This window comes from Prinia subflava, chromosome 3, assembly GCF_021018805.1.
Source record: "Prinia subflava isolate CZ2003 ecotype Zambia chromosome 3, Cam_Psub_1.2, whole genome shotgun sequence".
Classification (NCBI taxonomy): Eukaryota; Metazoa; Chordata; class Aves; order Passeriformes; family Cisticolidae; genus Prinia; species Prinia subflava.
The window spans coordinates 66,814,391-66,836,792 of NC_086249.1; the positions used below are offsets into that span (position 1 = coordinate 66,814,391).

The 22,402-nt window shown below is 35.5% G+C and overlaps 1 protein-coding gene across 3 annotated transcripts in view; it reads right to left on the minus strand.

The window, feature by feature from the left end:
- Window positions 1-22,402, minus strand: part of UGGT2 (UDP-glucose glycoprotein glucosyltransferase 2) — a 79,956-nt gene that overhangs the window by 51,760 nt on the left and 5,794 nt on the right. The window contains exons 3-9 of one of the 3 annotated variants that reach the window (XM_063392317.1): window positions 17,177-17,307; window positions 15,941-16,053; window positions 11,751-11,925; window positions 9,686-9,785; window positions 8,862-8,943; window positions 6,755-6,855; window positions 3,726-3,825 (exon numbers count right to left, since the gene is read on the minus strand). In XM_063392317.1, the coding sequence (XP_063248387.1) occupies window positions 3,726-3,825; window positions 6,755-6,855; window positions 8,862-8,943; window positions 9,686-9,785; window positions 11,751-11,925; window positions 15,941-16,053; window positions 17,177-17,307 (802 nt within the window). The remainder of the gene's footprint in view (window positions 1-3,725; window positions 3,826-6,754; window positions 6,856-8,861; window positions 8,944-9,685; window positions 9,786-11,750; window positions 11,926-15,940; window positions 16,054-17,176; window positions 17,308-22,402) is intronic. The other 2 variants (XM_063392318.1, XM_063392319.1) reach the window with 2 other exon arrangements.

Consider the following 22,402-nt stretch of genomic DNA (forward strand, 5'->3'; position numbering starts at 1 on the left):
TGCACTGTAACTGAAGAATACTGTAATTAAGTCTTAAAAAGAAGAGTAATGCAGTATCATAAATACTGAATTTTTAAGACAACTATTGTTCTGTTTTACTCTAGTAAACCCAGGTTTCAGATTCAGGCTAGGGTTTTTTTGCAGTAATATCATCAATATATTTTTTACCATTCTCAATCTTTCCTGATGGCTTCTTTGGTTTTTTCTGGATGCATATTATAAAAGACTAAGTTGTTTGGTCATCTAAATTATTACCTGGATGCCATATGCACATATTTTAAGTTAATATTACTGTCTCCATGGTACTAAACTTTACAGCATGGTGAGCCATGGATTTGACTGGACAAAGGCAGGGAAAACATGCAAAGAATGACCACTTTAAAATTAGCTGAGACTCAGAAAAAAGAGATTTGTAGATAGAGATCACTGAAAATGTTAAGCATTCACAGACAGACAAAGTTGTAGTTTCCTTAGTCATTCCATCTTTTGAAGGTAACACATTGATTTGTCTTTTTTACCTTTCATGAATGTTCTGGAAGATTGTTATATCTTCCTCTGCCACAGTGAAGTATGTGAAGTTTATAATTATCAGGCTTATCATAAAATACTTCCAGAGGCAAATTAATCTCTCCATGTTTTAAAAAAAACCTAAACCATATTGACCTAAATCTGACTGTCCCGACAGATGCCAAAATAAATATTCTAGTTACCTATACGAGCATTTATTTCAAAACCGGACTGTACATGTTTTAGCAGATTTGTATGGGGCTTCAAGAAAAACTGGAGTCATCTTAAACCTGAAAGTTAACTAAGTAAACTGAGAATGATCCTGCTAAGCCAGTTTCAAACTTGTGGATAACAAAACATTTAATACTACAAATCCTGACCTCCCTCCCAAAGAAACTGATTTAGAATAGACCTTGCTAGTATAAGCCACATTTCTCACAATATATCAGAAATAAGACATAAAATCAGTTTACTTGAAATAACTATTTAAGCTTTCCAGGTGACCAAAGAGACATACAGTAGGAGCAAACTGTATGATTTCCAAGTTTGGTGTTAGAAAGTTCTGAAGTAAAAAATGGTTCCAAAAATATTTCGAAAATGTGAATTTTATCATGCTGAACTCAGCAAAAATAGTAGGGCCTGTAACTCTCAGAAGCACACTCAGTTGACTAAAAAATGCACAGATAAAAGGGACAACCTGTATATTTCCAAATGGCTCCTAGTGTGAATTGTTAGGTAGAAAAATAAAACATAAATCTGAAAATACTAAAAAAGATAAAAAGGAAAATACAGCTGGTCCAACATTAGCAAGGAAGTAAAATACCCATCAGCATTTACAAAGGTAAGCTTTACTTATAGCTGTTCTAGTAATAGGAAAGCAATTCAAGGAATCATTAAATAGCTCCTTCTTCATGCATGACAGTTGACCAGGCAGGATTCTAGCATAATTTTACAGAAAAGTGTGATGGTTGATCCTTGAAAAGGCCATCCTACCAACCTGAGGTAAGAAGGATACCTGTGAAAGACATCTGTTCATTTTGAGTTCTGTCATTTGTTCAGTGCTTCAGGAAATTTTTACTAATGTTTTTGGAATCGTCAAATGCTACAGACTTTAACTAAAGAGAAACACTTCACTGGCTGGAAGTAAATGGATGCTATTTGTCTTTCTACATGACACAGAGATGTTCTTGAATGGCCTTAAGGTTGAAATATTCTCTATAATTTTAAGCATCTTTATTCTTACCCCGAAGAACACATAGCCATGTAGTACTGAATGTGGAGGGGAAAAAAGGAAACCTTTCACAGGGTCATAATGTTGTGAATGATTAATAAATAGTGAGTAACAGGGCATTGTAATACTTAATTATCTCCTCTTTAAGAATACAATAATAGAAGTATACAACAAATCAAAGATGAAAAATACCCTATAAAATGAATCATTAAAATGTTGCCATGACATATCAGTTGGTACACTGTCTACATCCAATGACATTTTGTAAAAATCTATCTCAGACTAACCTTTTCAGCTGGAAATATTGAGACAAAAATACAGGTGGTAAATCAGAAAGTGAAAGAAAATTTCAGAGGAATGGTATATTAAATTTTTTATGGTCTAAGGAACTCCATTTTTAAGGAACATGCAGTATTTTATTTTCATAACTACAGTTCAAAAATTTGTATACAACCTTTTAAATCCAAATTTTGTGTAATAAAAAAAGGTTGTTTTCATATAAAAACTGTCTGAAACTTACACAGTTTAAAAATAGTATTATTTATAATGATTGGCTACTTATCTAAAGTGACTAAGCAATATCTCTTCATTTCCTGTTTATTCTAGGGGTTTTTTTCCCAGACTAGTATTTTGACTCATCAAGTTAAGCATGATTAGACTATTAATGACATATATTCTGTGCACTATTTTTACACAATGCCCCTTTGATTTACATTGTCAATATAGACCTACTAAATTTAAATTATTTAAATAGTTTTAATCTCTCATGTTAAAAATAACATGCTAGATTAGCACAATAGAATAAATCACGCAGGACAGATATAGTGATTCTCTCTTTAATAATTTTAAACTCTTGTTATACTTTTACCCAGAAAATATTTGAAGAGGACGTAAATTGAGCTCTCTAATGCCACAAATACACAACGGGAGTTTGAGTGGAATGTAACAATTTAATGACTTGTAAAATCAATGATTTAAATGTCACCTGGCACACTTCAAAACGACTTTTTCCTGTCCTTTAAAGAACAGAACTGGACTTGAAGTTTGACATTACAAATGCTTCTACTATCTCCTACTGGAAACCTGAATTTTCTGATTGCTAATCTGAGTGCAAACTTATACCATACTATTTCATAGTAATTATGCTTCAGGCATTTTAAAAGGCATTTTGCTTCCTTGACACAAGATGTTACAAGGGTAGTTTTTCCATTACAGTGTAGATTTTCTCTAACAGACAATCAGGGGTGACAATGAAATACTGTGATAATTAAACAAGAGTGGCAAAATGTGAAAGCACGCTGAGTTAAGAACCCTATTTAGCATCACATTTAATTCAGTAATTCAAGCAAATATTGCTGATAGGATTACATGAAGAACTTATTAAGTATGAAGAAAAGCATTTCTCAATTACAATACTATCGGCTTACAAGAAGAACAATTTTTCACACTGGGACAGCTAAAATCAGGACACATATTTGATATTTATCTTGATTTTTTATTAAGTAGTCTGTTATGGAAGACAGATCTTCCTCAGCAAGAACACTACCATACAATAGCCAGGGCCCAATCTCAACAGCAATGTTGTGCTTAAAACTAATGCGTGTGGATCCCCATAAAATTGATTAATAGTATTTTGCCTCTTCCCACTGTGACTTGTTCTGCTACTAATTCAACAAAAGTTTTCACCTGGGAAAATACCAGTCCAGTAAAATCCATGAGGATTAAGTGCCTGAAGGATTAGCATGTCCTCATTGGCATCTTCTGCCGTGGGAGGAGATGCATGTCTCCATCAGACAGGAAACATTTAAGAAACTGATCATGAGCTCTCCCTGGAGTTATCTTCTACTCAATGAAATTGCCTGGAATCCATCTAGCTGTCAAACATGAATATCTGACTGTAGGATTTGGTTATAAATCTGTATTACCGTCATTACAGTCAAATGCAAATATAAAAATAGCATTTAAAAAAAAAGCATAAATATCATACCTGGCTCTTATTGGGAAGTTCTGAGCAATGTCTTTCATTACCTTTAAGGCATCATAAACAGGGGTAGACATAATTCGAGTAGCTGCTTGAAAACTAAGATCTAGGGTGGGGGGAGAAAAATAAGTTTTAAAGAAATCACTGGAAATACCACTCAATCATTACTGCCTATAGTCAGAAAACTGTTCCATATACACATTCTCACTATTTATATACTTTATGTTTCAGTCATTGAATCAACACTTATGAAAGTTACATTATTAAGGTTTAAAAACTGGTCATATGAAAGTTAGAAATACTAAATTCAGGCTTTTCTACAGAATTCTGCTTGACTTGCTTGAACATACACATTGTATAAGTAATTTCTAAATTTACAGAAACACTCTGAAGAAGCTCAGACCATTCATCATGAGGTATTCTGCCATCATCAAAAGGGTAGTACCACACTCAGACCTAGATACACATCAATCCACAGACACCCATAACTGCATGAAGGAGCAAGACCTTTCCAGATCCAGGACAAGCTTTTCAGATAACAGATATATTTAATGTAGAAAGCTGCATAGAGCATGTGAATTGTACAATTTTCAAAAGGAGCAGCAATTTCACAGAGTAAATGGCTACTCGTGAATGTAAAGTCAAACTACTGTAAAATTTCAGTTCTCATAAACACCTAGAAAATTTTTAAAGGGATCTCATTTTCAGAATGAAGTAAATGCTCAGATAATGGGACAGTTTAATCTGTCTGTCCACTGAAAAAACAATGATGGAATTCAGTTAGCTATCTCTGGAGTCTAACTTGAATTTTGACATGTAAGATTAGGACAAATCCAATTTTGGTACCAAATGGAGTAAGGCAGTACTATACTAGAGGCTTTCGTGTACCTTATACACATCTGCATAACTAAATCATGCAGTGATGGTTTTTCCTCATAATTTTCTAATTTAAACGTTTAAGCAAAAACTTCAAGCCTCAGGTTACTCAGTTTGAGGAAAGCTGATGGCACATACAGTAAAAAGTGCTGGGCAGAAGGTCATAGAGGATGCTGCCTAGTAGAACACTGCACCATGTTCTTGAAGCAATTACGAATTTAAAAAAAGGAAGGCTGAATCAAAGTAAGACATTCCTAGTTTAGCCTGATAAGGTACTTCTTGGCTGAAAAGAATAGGTGAGTGAGAGGTGGAATGTTGACTTTATTTCTTAATACTTTTAACAAGAAATATAAAAAGAAATCACTCTTAAAAGTAGCTTTCAGCACCCTTTCAACAGGCACATAAGCTGTGATCAGCTGAAGCAACAACACCCATTTGCTGCTGTTACTACAGATAGCGAGGAAGCTGTAAACTTGGGTCATACACTTAAAACCCTTCACAAATTGTTAATAATTTCCATTTTATGCTAAACAGCTAGGATACAAATATTCAAATAGCACTGAGGCCAGCTGACATCTTTTTACCTCCTTGGTCCTCTCTAGTCAGGGCTGTCACTTACAGACCTCCCTTTGCAGCACCTTAACACAGCTGAGAGCGCAGTGTAAGGCACCTTGAGGAAAAAGTACTTACTAATTACTTACCTAAAATATAAAAGCTCTTGAAAGACAGCTCTTGAATGGTGTTTAGGTTCATTTATAAATAGAAGTATGCCCTATAGCTGAAGTAGTTTTGCTTAAATTTAGTTAGATTTTTACTTTGAAGCTAATTAAAGGAAATCAGAGAGAAGCTGAGCCATTAATTCAGCCACTATAATTAGTCATTAAGAAAGAACTAGAGAAAGCACCCTGTCATGTCAGCAGTGAGGTATCAAAGCAACTGCACCAAAATATAGTGGCTGAAGAATGAAGATCTGAACCATAAGCCACAAGTCTTCCTGACATAAATTAACAGCATCCCAACACCGAGCTATTTTCAACACTAAGAACTGGTTTCTTGGGGAGCAGCACCAGTTTCCTTTTTTTTAATATATATATAGGCATAACACCACAGAAAAGACCACCAGTAAACACAGACCTTGTACTGTCTTTTGAAGGTAGACATTAAAGGGATTGAAGTCTTATGGCTGCTTCAGCTTTTATATCAGCCAAGTGGCATTCAATCATACACAAAAACAGTCAAACCTACTATTTTCTTTTTCTATTTTTTTTCCGAAGTGATTTCTCAAGAGAACTTTAAAGCAATATTTTACAATTGTTTTTAATTTGGGACAAAGATAAATCCTGCAGTTGAACTTCATTGATAAAAGACTGCAAGTGAACTACAATTATCTCACACAGGTAATATCAGACTGGACATTGCTAGCAAGCTCTGTCACATCAGGGTCCCAAAAGAAACTGAAGCTCAGATGATTGCTCAGTCTCCTTCACTGCACTAATATATAAGTAAACTCATTCTGACCAGGTTGTCCTCTAAAGCTGAGGAATGTAAGGGGGAAAATTTACTTGTGTAAACTTAAATGTTGTGACATTTTATGAGAGATTTATATTTTAGAGCGATTTACAATTTCTTTCAAGCCACTGAATGTCCTGCAAGTCATGAGTACACAAGCTTTAGCAATCAACATATGTGTTTTCCTTTTCTACAGGGAAGCTTTTAAAAGCATGTTCTTCCACTTGATAGTATATCAAAAAAATGCATCGATGTGAACTCTAGTACATTGATAAAATTTATAAGTTAAAGGAAACAACCTGTCCTAACATGCATTTCATCCCAACCCAGCAGTCATGTAAAAACTATATCTTTTTCCTGACCTCCAAAAAATATATCTAAAACAAGTTTTAATACCCGAGATGACACATCAAGTAGAAAAGCAGACAATATATCTCTCCATTTTATAAAATTACTTCAATGTTGCTTTAATTTCTAGCATACAATACAAGGTATCAGCACATGCCTTTTAAATACTTCAGGTATTATGCCCTTTTTATGAAATGATGTCTCCTTTTACAAGAAGTTTTTATCATAATGTCAATAGATTAAAATAACAAAGAAATATTAAATAGAGGATCATGTTAATTAAAAAAAAATGCAGTACATACCCTGCATCTCCCAGACCTTCAGTGGTTCCATGCTGTTTGTAGTTTCAATTAGATGTTTCTTAAACTCTATCAGATTGTTTTTCAGATCAGGATGCATCCGTCTACAATAAAACATTTTATTACAAAAAAGAATCAATTACATCCATCAATGTCTGCTTTTATCCACAGTACTGCTCACAGCTAATATTGTATTCTTAGGATAACAACGAAGAATAAAATTTAACTCATTCTTGAAAAAAAAAATATGGATTTTGGGTGAGAAAATATGGATTTCTGAGGGCTAAACCTCAGTTAAAGAGAAGCATAGAATCATTTAGGTCAGAAAGGACCTTTAAGATCCTTAAGTCCATTAGGCCAGCACTGTCAAGTCCATCCCTAAACCATGTCCCTAAGTGCCAGATCTACCCAGGCATGGCAACTCAATCACTTTCCTGGCCAGCCTGTCCCAATGCTTGACAACTCTCTCCGTAAGGAAATTCCTACTAAGTACCAGGAGTTCACTTATTTTGTAGTGATCTGTCTCAAAACCTGCCACATAAATTTTGACAGAATAAATGAAGTCAAAGATTGGGCAGTATTAAGACACCATCCAGGTAACTGTTCACTTAGCTTAGGATGATGTATACCTAACTGTACATCAACTGTACCATATATTGACTGTAAAGGAATGAACTCTTTGTGGCATTAACTACAAGAGGTACAGGCAAGACAATGTTGAGAACATGTTCTATAAATTGACAGCACTGACAATATCAATCTACTGAGCACACAAATAATCTGTCATACCTAAAGAACATGGTACACAAAAGCTTAGCTATTTACCTATTATAATAGGTAAGTTTTGAGGGCAAATACTTCAGCCTGAGACAAGATATTCTTGAAAAAAATCTCCATTAAATTTCTAAACATTTTACGTCTTTTGCTTACATTCATGACTACTTCACAGCTGAGAAAAGTAAAACTTTTGACATGGCTCTAACAAAGGGACAATTTACAGACTACTGAAACATCTATTTCACCTCCTGTATGAAAAGGAGAAGAGGAAAAACCAATGAATCTAGAAACAATGTCAAAAAGAATTATCTGACAGCTTCACCAATCAGTCACAGTGGAGAATCAAGAGCTAAACCTAGCAAAATACAAGAAGAAAAAAGGCTCAGAAAAAACATACAGCATAAGCATTTGGCATTACCTGCTGTGCAGAATCTCAAGCACATAGGTGAAACAACAGGGAAGCCTCAAGATCTGAGTGTGCTTCTACCTCAATGTGCTTGAGAACAAAAAGGCAGGAAGGGAGGGGATGGGCTTTCAAGAACTTAGACAGAATTAGCAGCTTTAGAGATTTACAGTTTAGTGACAATATCTAAAAAAATTTACTTTTTGTTTTAAATAATGAGAGAATGCCATCTAGAGAAGACCCACAATCTCAAGGGTTTTTGCTGAAGAAAAAAAATTTATGATCCACTGCATGGATTTATTACAGGAAAAGGGAAGCACTTTGGATAACTGAAACCACCAAATGAATCCACCAACTGAGGACTAGAAGAAGTGCTCAGTAGGGTAACATTTGATTTCATTTAACAGATTGCAGCTTGGAGATAAAAGTTCCTGTTGGAAGAGAACACAAATTCACAAACTCCAAAATGAGTTGGTATCTATAATAAGCCCATCTTCCTAGAAATACCACTCCTTAGCTTTATGAAATCCATTACTATTCTTAAAAACATCTTATGGAGATACAGCACATGGGTTTGGATTTCTTGTGCTAGTCTCACATTTTGAAAACCAACATTTTGATTCCAATGATCTAACAAATGTGAAATCATAATGTTCTAAGCTTTTGTGAGTGTTACCCAGGCAGATATTTTTAATTAAAAAAGTTTACTGCATACATTCTAAGATAATTAGAAAACTAAGAGCAATACATTGAAATTAACAGAATAAACAACCGTTGCGTCTTTAGGTCCACAAGACATAAAAAAATAAATCAATTTCCACCAAATAAAATAATTTCCAACATAAATCTCAATTCTTCTATGAAAAAACCCAACTGGTTGAGCTTCCAGAAACAAACATAAAAATTTATTTATAACTTATATGAACTCACTTTAATCTGCCGAAGAGAAATCCTTGGACATCACTTTCCTCTTCCTCTTCCTCATCTTCCTCTTCTTTTGTCTCATTTGCTCCTGAACACATAACACATGTGGACATCATAAGCCAAGAAAATTATTGTAGTATTATGTTTTCATTAATTATAAAACAGTTAACTGAAACACACAACCACAAAGTTGTCATTCCCAGATGTAGTTTTAATTAAATTTATACTTATGGCATGAAAATAATTACTCTGCAGAACTTTGCAACATTAAAATTAATATTTTAATATAATTAATTCAGTGGTAACAATTTTTATAAAAAATTAAATAGGTGTGGTTCAACAGTTCACTTCCCTAAACAGCCATTTCTCAGTGTGATTAAGTGATAAGGTATAACTCTTATCAGTCAACTACTACCAAATTTACACTTGAAAAGCCTGGTCACCTTAAAGCACTTGAATCTCCAGCTGGCATTTGATGTTAGTCAGAGATCAGTTTCTTCCCCTTTAAAAAAACTAAACCATTTTTTGACATGACTCAAAAGTCATTAAACCCTAGTCTTATCAAAGAGAGTTAACTTTCTTTTTATTTTGTGAATGTCCCTGCAAAGTAATTTCTCTGTGTCACCATGCTGTAGTTACCAGTTTCTGCAGTAAATGTCTCATTTGGATACATTCTTTGGTTCATCACATCTTTTCTATAGAAGATTGTGAAAGTATTTCCATAGAAATTCAGAAAAAAAACCCTCAGCCCTGAAACACTAAGGTGTAGATACTGTAGCCATTTCAATAGCAGCTTCAAAAGATATCAAATCAATTAAAAACCCACATACCTTTAACCTGCGTGTCATCTACTGCTTTATATTCTGTACTCTTTATTGCAAGTTCCACACCATATCCAGATAAATACATTTTTCTGGAATTTGGTTTCTGCTTGATGATATTATTTTAACAGAAGAAAAAAACATAACTTAAAAATATATATTTAAAGGAGATTAACAATATCTAATATTGTAACTTTAAAATGCTATGACATTTAAGCCATTACTTAAATTCATCTTTCAATTCCAAGTGTAAGGCATATTGACAGTCCACTGAGAAGGCATGTAAAAGAATGTGACAATGTCCTTTATCTCCTGCAAATCACACAAAGGCTGGTCAAAATTGTAATCTTCACACAATACTAAAAGAGAGACTAGAATAGGCAGAGCTCATAGGACCCTACACAATTATTAATGTCTCACAATTCACATTTTAAACTGATACTCATTTCTTGGTAATGCTGCCAGATTTTCAGGATGTTAAGAGGAAATCCTCTATTTTTGCATCAGACTTACTCTTAAAAAAGTTTTGGTAAAACATTTAATCACTTTTTGCAAGAAGTAATAATAAAATGCATTAAAGCATCACTGCTAAAAACAGGTTGCCACTCACTAAAAACAAACAACAGCTACTTCTAACTTTGGAGTGGAAGTTTGACATTCAATAGTGTAATTACACAAAGCACACTTATTTCTGAATACATGTCCTAATTTGCCCCAAATGTATGAAAATCCCCTTTTCAAAATGTAATTTGCACATGCACAGCAGCAATTTCTTGAAAGCCTTTGAGCTTAGCTTGTAATTTCTAAGAACCATTCTGTACTGAGAATCCTCTGAAATACAAGTGAAAACCCAGCAGGGCTGGGAAACTTCTCCATCCATCCTCTAAGCAAAACTCAAGGCAGAGGGAGCAGAGAGCACTCTGTAAGTAGTCTCAGTGATACTCAGTTAAAAAAAGAAAGAGACAGCAGAAAGACCATACCTCTTCTGTTATCAATGCTCCCTCTTCTGGCATTTAATGCAAAAAAGGAGGGAGAATCCATCCCAGTGTGTACCAAAGAATAAAAATTGAGGTTGTGAGGAAGGAAGAAAAGGGAATAGAGGTCTGAAGAGAGAAAAGGTGCAGGCAAGAAGACAACATGCATTTGGGGAGACCATGATGCATAAGCCAAGCAGAGCAATGAGACATTTAATATGCAAGCAGGCATTTAATTGAAATAAAAGCATAAAAGACTGGAGCTCAATAAAAGCTATACCCATATGACTTTGAATTCAAGACTGGTTTCTTCAAATTCTCTCTTTCATTACTGTGAGCAAACAACTCAAAGTCATCTGCAAACTATGTTTCTCATCTCCCTGAAATGCCTGGTCTACATAAATCACAGCAACCTCTAACTCCATCAGATTATTCTCAGATTAGTCACACTATTTAAGATCTGTACTTTGAATATAAATCACAAAAGCCTTCCAATACTCAAAACTGGGGACAATACAGTTCCATGTACCAGTATTTTTCTTGTTTTGTTTCAGGGAGAAGAAGAAGTTAAGAAAAGAATTCAGAAACATTATGTTTCAAATAATGACACTATGGAACACAAACATTTTATAACTGCTCATGTTGGCCGTGACAGCCCATGCTGCTGTGTCTCAATGAACATGAGATTACATGGAGAATATGTAAAAATATAATTGGTAATTCCTCAGTTGAGTCTCTAGTCTACTTTCCATTTTTCTAACTCTAGTTACTGATATGTTCAATCTGCTGCACCAAGATTCACTCAAGATCTTTGTACACCATACAAACCCCAGACATATAACCTAAAAAGAGGTATTGCAAGATCAGTGATGCAATCAGTGCTTGCATGCAGGAGTGGTAACATTACCATGCTTTTCTGCCTTCATAGTTTGTAGTTGGTGAATTACTTACCTAGAGAGTTTTAATATTAGAAAATGTATTGCATATTATTTAGCCAAATGCAAAAATAAATGTAGAAAAATGTGTTTTGTCAAAAACCAAGCAAAGCAAAGACAGAATACTAACAGTTTGCTGAAACAATGTTGATTTGAATTGCATACCTGAACATAGTGCCGGAGAACATAAACAATTTCCTCCTTTTGTGCCTTCTCAGATAAAATCTTGTGGAATTTGACAAAGTCTTTTGTACCCATTTCTGCATATAGAATAACTACTGGGCCATCCTCTTTGAGAGTTGGAAATTTATGGTCTCCCTTAAAAAGATAGGGCCTGGGTCTGGTTTTAAAACAAATAATTGTGATATTATAAAGTCAGAATATTAATTAAAAGAATGGCAGGTTTTCTACTTCATAATTTAAAAAACTAGTAAACGTTTCTATGCTAAAAATATACAAGCCATGTTAAAATCATCACAAATAATAATGATTGCTCACAAACAAACCCAGAAAAACAAATTCACAAATTAAAGTATAAAAAACTGAAAAATCAGCACCAACTATAAATAATTGAAATAGATTTTATTAAATCACAACACAAAGCACATGAAAAGCATAGCACCTGGAGATTTTGTGCATCAGTAACAGCCTGAAGATTTTAACTTGAATGATATATTGCATCTATTACAGATGCACAGAGCAATCAGTGAGTAACAGAGCAGCAGAGGGAGATTCTGTGAAGTTTGAAAAAACTGTCAACACACCTTGAAGCTAACTGGGGTTATACTATTTTGAAACCATCAAGCTCTGTTAAATTTAGCTAATTTTGCAGATTTTGACTGCCCACCTACCCTCCTAATTGAAAACCAGGACTAGAAAGGTTACGCTGCAATGATTTCTTAGACGAATAAAAAGATCTTTTGAATAAAACCTGGGAAGGATGGAGAAGTACCAAAGGATATGAGTAATATGCTCAAGGTACTAATTATCGATGAGCACACTTTTTCAAAGTTGCCTTTGCAATGGAGGTCAAAAGACCAGTAAACTGTCTCCAAGTATCCCCAAGACATGTTAGGAAACTAATTCAACACACAGTACAGAACTGTGTGTCGTAGACACTCATTGAAGAGCCAGACTGGAAAGGTGTGTGCAGAACACCACAGATCCTGTGATGCAGATCTTTGGAACACCTTCAGTGTAAAAAAACATAGAATAAATTACACAACCCTTAGAGGTAATGTGCTGCAAACCCTCACTTCAAGCAGGAGCAATTTGTACGAGGTTACTCAGGGTTTTAACATCAATGTCCTATGTAAGTTTGGTAGGTATGCAATCAAGGACCTAATTTGTAAGGCAGAAATAAAAGGAGGGGCCCAGTTTAGGAATTAACTTGGGTGCAGGTAGTTGGGTGTTACAGAAATGTCAGGCAAGCTGACCCACTGCTATCACAGGACAAGGCAGACCAAACAGGTGAGATCCAGGAGTCTGAAACGACTCCTGAATGAGTGAGCTCTGTGGAAGGACGGATTCAGATTTGCCCCAATGAAAGCATACCTGTGGGACATGACTTGTGCAACCTCATAACCAGAGAGACAAGAGCTGCCACTGTCATGGAGAGAGCGGAAAACCTCAAGCAAGGGAGCTTCTCTTTTCCTAACTAACTTTATCCACTCTACTTCAACCAACCAACCAAGGTGGTTACTGAGTGCTGCCATGACTTGAATAGTGACAACCTCATATCACAATGAACATGCTTCATGAAAATATTAAGTGCTGCAATGAATAACACTGCATAGAGCTCCTCTAATGACCTTGGGTTGAGAATTAGTGTTCTGCCCTTGTAAATCCAAGATAAGCCTCTGTTCTTTGTTTCTCTTCAACACTGAATAGTAGTGACAAGGAATTGATTCTCCTGCTCTTAGAACTGAAAGGTAATTAATTTTCTGCCATAAGAGATGCTCATAAGAAGGCTGCCCAAAAGACAAGGAAGAACAGCTGGGCAGACAAAAAGAAAAAGATAAAAAAATTACACAGATGTGGAGTTCAACACTTGCTAGGGTAGTACAGGCAATTTGCTTGTCTAGATAGTACCCAGGATAGGATGCAGAAGCAGTGTGATAGAAGACAGCAAACATGTACTGACAAATGCAAGGCACTGATTGTTTTGAGCAAAATGTGACTCCAATTAATGCTTCTGCTCTTCACAGTGACAGCCCCAGAAACCTTAGGGTTGTGTTTTGGACAGTCAGCAAGATAAGCAATCCCAACCATTTAACCGTATGTTCTTTGACATGCCCAGACCCCTGAGCTCTGGAGCCATTACACCTCCACACAAACTACATCCAACTGGAGCCACACAGTCCATTGCAACATGGCTGAAAGTGCAAAAGACATAATCACAGTTGCTGTTGCATAAAGGACTAATGAAGCAATAACCTTAACTCTGACATGCAGAATATTTAGCCTGAGACTTTCTGGATGTTGGGTTGAGATGATGAATCACACAAAAAGAATGCTGCAGCCTCTTCTTTCTCTTCCAGTGAGATTTGAAATTATCAGTCCCTAAAATCAGGACATTTCTAGCATCCTCATTCAAATATGGTGAACAACTGAAAGCACAGCTTAAATTGGCCAGGCTGAACTTGAAGAGTCATGACAGACAGCAGATACAGAATGGAGCATAAAGGAAAATACTTTGAAAGAAAAGAATAATCAATAAATCAAAAAGATCTCTTCTATGAAAAGACAGAAAAAGAATGACTGGTTTAGAGCTACCAACAGTGACACGGCACACTGCCCCTTATATCACTCGTTCACCTGGTAGAAAAAAAACAACAGGAGCACAGCCCTATCGTTACCAGCTGCCTAAATATCACCAGCAGAGGTGAAGTATCTGCCACCCAGAGTACAAATGGAACTAACAGTGAGAACGATTACCTGAACATGTGAACATGAACATGTTCTTCTCACAATCTAACTCCAGGTACTCTAAATATTTGAGTGACACAACTACTTTTGGGGCGGTGAGAAGGAGGGAAAATTTATCAAGATTTTTTCCCTGCAACTCTGAATGGTGTGATGTGACTGACCACAAAGTTATTGAAAATAGAAGACCAATCAAATAAAAGAAACTTCCGTTTTCTTGCAAGTTCCTAATGATTTCTAGCAATCTAACTCTCTCAATTCTGAATAATTCAGGATTCTATTATTTAGAATTGTGATTTTTCAGAATTTTGTACATTTGGAAATAATATCTCCAGAGAGGAGAATGTGGTGAATCCAGTTAATTGCTTTAAAAGTTTACTATTGCAATAAAATGTTATGGTCTCATAATGCCTTAATATATGGCCACAAGAATTCAGTAACATTTTAAATTATCTGTAGTATATTTTGGCTTTTATCTAGGAAAAAAAGACTTCTTTTTAGAAGAATATAACTGGTAAAAATGGGAAATTGTGAACTAGACAATGAGTTGTTTCTACAGAAATCTTGGCTATTGAATAAACAAAAGACACCAATTTAGTACGCGGTAATTTTATCAATGGACTTAGAATATATCATGAATCACACATGTGGAACACAAAATTATTTTCAGAAGCAACCAAAGAGACAAATTCATAGGTTTTCAGAGTTTCCCCCACAATTTATATTTGACAGAAAGCAAAATCCCAGAAATACACCCTACCACATCATCTTTCAGCTCTGCATATCTCCATGAAGTGGCTGAGGGTATGGATACTAATGTATATTATGGAGACCATTTCAGGAGAAAAGAAACAACCAACAAAGAAAAGAATGCTACATGCAGGTCTTAAAAAAACCCCAAATTAATACTTTTTGTTAAAAAATAGAGATTAAATATTACATTTTCATTACTTTGTTACTTTTATTTTGATAGGTCCTACACATTTTACTTCAGAGCTCCAATTTTGGACTGATGCTAGTTACCACAGGACAAAACCTGCAGAAAGGGTTGGCAGGTGCAATGTCTAGCACAAGGTGAGGAAAGGTTATGCCAGCTGAGGCAGACTCCTCTTCTATGCCAAGCCCTTGCAATCCAGAAAACCTCAACTACAGTGACATTGACTACAGAGAAAAGTCTGTCAGTAGAGTACTGTGTCAGATACACTGTAAAAAAAACCCTGTAAGTTTGTATAGAAAGTACTCTATAACTTAAACTTGACTATTCCATGTAAAAGAAAAAAAGGAAAAAATAAAAAATTGTCCATGTGATTAGAGGACAAAAGTCTATAATTTTATTTTAAAACTTACTTTGATTCATAACTGATGAACTCTCATAATATTAAGCTCTTTAGTAACCTATTTTTCCTCTTAAACCAGATCATTATATTTACCTCTTAGTAGCCTTCTTCAGTAGCTTTTTTATTTCATTAGTCTTACAGGTGTGCTTCTCATGGATAACCACAAATGCACTGCAGCCTTCTGGTGGAGGTTCATCAGCTGCAATCTAATATTTCAACAATTATACTCAACCAGAATGCTTTGATTGCACTTAAACTCACATCCCTTTGATTAAAATAACTCAACAGCTGCCATTAAGCTGTGTTTCTAATTAAGCCCATTCAAAACTGGGTACATGTGGGAGGAAAAGAAAAAATAAAGAAATATATTAGAAGATTAAGAGCCTATAACCTTTGTGAGGCACAGTCTATTAAATGCAGTCATACTCCAGAAAATGAAAAGTGCATTTATGTTCTACAAAGACAGGACTGAGAAATCTCCTCAACAAGCTGAAATCACAGCCTGTACTCTGAGATATTTTTAACTTTGGTTGCTATCAGCAATCATGCTAACATCCAAAGATTAGACTTCTAAGCCAATAAATCCCAAACAAATAACGACAATTTTTGATTCTCTCTCTTTCCCATCCCCTGCCTTTTTCTAAAAAAGTCTACTCAGCTATTCCAGTATGAAGCGGGAATCATGTGACTACATGTCAGTGAGTCTGGATTCACTGGCTGAAAGGTAAAAACAAAAACACTTGACTCTGAGATTATGGTATTTCTCCAGAGATCACCTGCAAAACTCCCTAACTTTATTACAGCTTATTACCTTTCAGAAACATGGATTTCTCACCTTATCCTGAAGGTGGCATTGCTAAAAGGAGGAATAGCAATTTTAGGTTTAGAGGCACAGTGAATTTGTGGCCTCTCACTTTTTAATTAATAATGCATGTTTTTCTAATTTTTCAACTTTTCAAATACTAAAACAATGAGAGAGGCAAGAAATCCACTAAATAGCAAACATAAATTACTTGAAGCTACAGGAAGTGTCTTGCTCTGGGAATGTCTGAATTCCCACAGGATGATTTGAAGCCATGCAAAAAATCCCCACAATCTGAGTTTTAAAAGATGAACAGTTACAAAAAAATTCCCTGCAAGGAATGCTATCCATACAATTGAACATGAATATTCGTTCCTGTCAATATAACCAGCTTATAAAGCATCACCTTTATCATGTTAGATTTCAAATGATAACGACATATATTTTACTGAACAATACCAACAAACATTGTTTAGCCAAAATATCTCATTCAATCATGTACCAAATATATCAGGCAATATTGTCACCTGCTGAAACATCTGAACAGTTGGAGAATAAGCCCGTATGGAAAGTGCAAACTTCAACAGATTGATTTGCAAATTGGATAAAAATTGTCCTGCTTTCTTCAAGATTAAATTGTAATAGGAGTACTCTGAATCTGTTGAAGAGAGAAAAAAAAAAAAAAAAGACAAACTTTTAGTATTTAGCCCTAAATGATGTGGCATATCTATCTTCACTACATAACAAACAAGCATTAATGCCAGTGCTGCTTGGCATTCAAAAGTCTTCAGTGCTGACTATTAATAACTGTTTCCTTCCCTATGAATACAGAGGCCTAATATCACAAAAACAAAAATACAACAAAAGAGAGCTCTGTAGCACTAGTTAATATAGAAATTATTTTCAGTAATATAAAAACCCACTCAACAATAATGTCTCTCAAAAAACATTTATGGAGAGTCCTGAATAGAGCATCATTTTACAAATAATTTCCTCACATTTAGTTTTGAAACACTCCAACTGTGCAACTTAAATAAAAATCTTCTAAAGGTGTCATCCTGTGGGCTACTCTCACATATTCTATTTCTTCCTTAAAAATATATGATGAACAACAGTGTGAGAATGGATACAACATGCGAAGTAGCTCCCCCTTCCCTGCACATCTTGTATTTTCAAGGTCAAAATTAGGACTCTGAGTAAGAAGGTAGGTGGACAGTGTCTGGAAATGACAGAAGTGGTAATACAGAACATTGGTTGAAAATAATTAACCTTCAATTCTCATTCTGGAGGCATATTCAATTTTCATAACTAAGCAGCTTTTATCCTCTCATTTTCTTCTTCACAACCACGTCGTGATTGTAAAAAAATAAAAAAGTCTTCTTTTGCTCTTAAAGCCTCTAGTATCTCCTTTCTGCCTTCTCCCCCTTAAAACTCATTATTTAGAAAGGCTGAACTTGCTGTAATTCACTAGAAAAACACCCTATCATTAGAATAGTGTATAATCTGCATTTCAAGAAAGCCCCTTCCCATGAATTCTATCTAATGTCTTGGTTTCAGCAGGGGTAGAGTTAATTTCCTTCCTAATAGCTGGTACAGTGCAGTGTTTTGGATTTGATATGAGAATAACATGATAACACACTGAAGTTTTAGTTGTGGCTCAGCAGTGCTTACCCTGAGTCAGGGACTTTTCAGTTTCCCATGCTCTGGCAGCAGAGGGGTGCACAAGAAGCTGGAGGGAGCATGGCCAGGAGAAGCTGACCTGAACCGGTCAAAGGGTCACTCCATACCATGGAATACCACACTCAGGATACAAACTGGGGAGTTGGCTGGGAGCTGTTGATCTCTGCTTGGGGACAGGCTGGCCATCAGTCAGTGGGTCATGAGCAGTTGTATTGTGCATCACTTGAGTGAAGATTTGTTCCTCTCATTTTCCTTCCTGTTGTTATTTTTATTATTATATTTCATTTTCTTTCAATGATTAAACTGTTTTATCTCAGCCCACAGGTTTTACCTTTTCCTAATGCTCTTCCTCATCCTACTGGGGAGCACAGAGAGTAGACATGTGCTACTTAGTTTGCTGGCTGAGTCTAATTCATGACATATAATTGTTACTGTCTTACATGAAAATCAATGGATGAAAAACCTATCTATGTTCTCCACAGGTACACATAGCTCTGGCAGCACCCAAATGGCAACAAAGCTGGTGAAAGCTCTCGAGCACAAGCCCTGTGAGGAGCAGATGAGGGAGCTGGGGATGTTTAGCCTGGAGAAGAGGAGGCTCAAAGGAGATCACTCTCTGCAACCACCTAAAAGGAGGCTGTAGCCAGGTTTGGGTCAGCCTCTTCTCCCTGCCAAGTACTGACAGGACAAAGGGAAATGGCCTCAAGCTGTGCCAGGGGAGGTTCAGGTTGCACATCAGGAAGAATTCCTTCACTGAAAGGCTGGTTGAGCACTAGAACGAGCTGCCCAGGGTGACAGTGCAGTCACCATTCCTGGAGGTACTCAAGAAGTGACCGGATGTGGCACATGGTGCTGTGGTTTAATTGGCAGAGTGGCAATCAGTCAAAGGCTGGACTCAGCCTTGGATGTCTTGTCCAGCCTTAATGATTCTATTATTCTAAATGAGATAATTTTGGCTTCACACATTCCAAACAGTGAATATAAAAATTTGGAAGCAACAAATCCCTTCCAGATTGAAACTTTTCTTCAATAACTGTATTCTTCTTCAAATTATCTCCACAAAAATAAAGTTAAATCTGAAATTTCTGCCTGTCCATTCAGCCCCAAATAATATCCTGTTGAAGACAATGAAGAGCAACACATACAGAGAAATACATAATTCTAAAGATACTGCCTCAATAAAATATTTTTTGCCACAAGTCTTTAATTTTTTTGGCTTATAAATTTCATCTGTGCTTTCACTGCTGTGTTTAAAACAGCTGACATTTTTTCCTGGAAGATGATTATGAGAATGACGATTTTAGAAAGTAAAAAACAAAAAACAAAAAAAGAAAGAAAGAAAGAAAAAAGATAATATTTATCTGCTTACAAAAATGACTGTATAACATTGACAAGGATATATTTAGCAAATCATGCATCCACTCCTACTACGGCAACCTCTATTAACACTGTTGGTTTCACTTAGAATACAATTGTACTTTAAACTTCACAAAGATACATTAATTCATATCAAATGCCATATAAGCCACCTAATACAAAATCAATTTACAGAGTTTATTACATACACAGAATCACACAGAATATTCTGACATGGAAGGAATCCACAAGGACCCTAAAGTTCAACACTACAGTGAACTTAAGTGAACTCTTAGAGCCTGTACATGGATGGAATCTGTGACCTTGGTGTTATTAGCACCATGCTCTAACCAACTGAGCTAATTTCAGTTAAATAGAACTATTGGTTTGAGCTTTGCAAATTATTTTCACCTAGTATTGAATCCTTGAAATTTGGTAGTGCCTGCCCTCTAAGCTCATCTGAACATTGCCAAAAGAGTAGAAGTCATCGTAAGTTTCTTAGGATGTTACAGGGAATCAGAAAGAACCAGATTTTTCTGGTTATAAAATCCTGCATGACAGCATATTACCACTGAATCATTAACAAAGTCAATTTAAAAGTAAATAAGAGACCACATTAACAGCAGCTCCAGACTGCAGACATCTGAATGCACATGTATGAGCTTCACATCTGTAAACTTTCATCCTAGCCATGAGAAATATAGCCAAGCAGCCAGCAAAACCTTAAAAGCTCACTCTGAAGATGCCTTGATTTGCCTGCTGAAAAACTCTCTCAGCTCCTGTAGCCAAATTGATTAGACTGACTCCAGCAAGAACTGAACAACCAGCTAAGCAGACTCACATTTAAATGTTGACAGTTACTAGCCACAACTTACAGCAGTTATCTTTCATCACAGGTAAGTGAAAAATAATTAAAAGAGACAACCAGGGCAGTCACAAAAGATAAAAAAGTATTACAGCACATCTTCTCAGACCTCATGTACACACAGCACAAAATTAATCTGAATATAAGCCAGTAACTCACAAGAGAATTCAAAGTACTGAGGCACAGGAGGTAGGGAGAGTAAACATAAGGGACATTATTAACCAGAAGAACAGAGTGTGCTGGAATAATTACTTGGTGGGATGGATGTATGAGGATTGTTCCAATTGCATAGATATGAATGTCTGGATCCACAGATGAACTAGGGAATTAGAGATCCCAGGTAACAGCAGTTCAGGCAATCACTGGCCAGTCAAACCTGTGCCATTCAAGCAAGATGCCAGTGAAGAGGGAATATGTTATTTTACTGCATTATTAGTATAGAAATGCCATGTTTGTGAAATTGATTCCTCTGGAATCTTTAGGGTTTATATACACATAAAAAATATTGTCTAATTTAGTTGTGAATGATATGTAGTCTTCTAGATTGCAAAAAATAATTTGCATGATTGTTGTTTATATGAAATATACTGTTATATTTTTCAGAGAAAATTGCTTCCATAGAGAAAATATGTTTGCATGTTGGTTTTGTTTTGGGTTTTAATATATATTTATGAGGCTGCTAAAAATTCAATATATAAACTGAAGCACTTGGGAAGATGGTAAACACTCAAGTGATAATTAGTCGGCAGGGAACTGGCTACTTACTTTCCCTTGGTGATTATAAATTAACCTTTAGGGACATAAAAGCAGCAGCAAGTTTAAAATGCCATCTTCAGTGTTTTATAAATGCTGGTTTTAGTACAAAATTTTTGCAGCTTTCACTTTTTTATAACATACCTGCAGCTCAAAATTAGCATCATCTGCCTTTCCACGTATTTCACAAGCCTGGCAGAAAAGATGTTGCACATTACCTAGATATAAACAATGTTGCTCATGTTATCTGAAGAACTCACATTAATTTGATAGTGTATCTCATCACTGACCTTCTCCTGCTTCCCATATGGTATAATCAAGATGCTGCCCGAGTTGATTTGAGCTCATATTACAAAAGAAAAAAGCTAAAACCACCAAATACATCACCAGATTAAGTGTTTCACCAAATTTCATGTACATATTTCCTACCAAATCCATTAAACTGCTACAAATATCACAGCTAAACAGACCATTAATAAACCTAATTTGGTAATGCTAAATATTTTAAATGATTACATTAACAGGAGATGTTGATTATTCTAAATTTAAAACAACAAATCCTGAGAACTGATTAAAAAAACAGATTGAAAATCAACCAAGCAAGGATTTAGGAAAAAAAAAACAAAAAACAAGCTACCCTATTTGATTTTTTAAGCTGCCTTCTAGCTTTAATACTTTAGAACTCTTCTGAAACATTCAACAGTATGTTGAAATACAAATCTATCATCCAATTCATTTTTAAACACAGATTTTCAGCTTCAAATCTAGGAATTCTTTACTTTGTATGAAAATGTTTCTATTTAAACAAACAATGCTTTTATTTCCTGCTTATTCATCCTGTCTGCTCTTGGCATCACTCAGAGAATAACTGAAAAGTCAATTTTCCCAACCAACCCTTTTTCAGCCAGATCCTTTAATTTACTGAAGTAGTTGTTGCTACATCAGTTTTAACACATCATGAACATCCCTTTATGTCAATGTGTCTTGACATGCAGCAACTAAGACAGAACTCATTCCACACCATACAGAGAACCAACTTCTCCTCAGAGGTAAACTATTACACACACCTCGCAGTAAACTGTGCCACTGAAGTCTTACA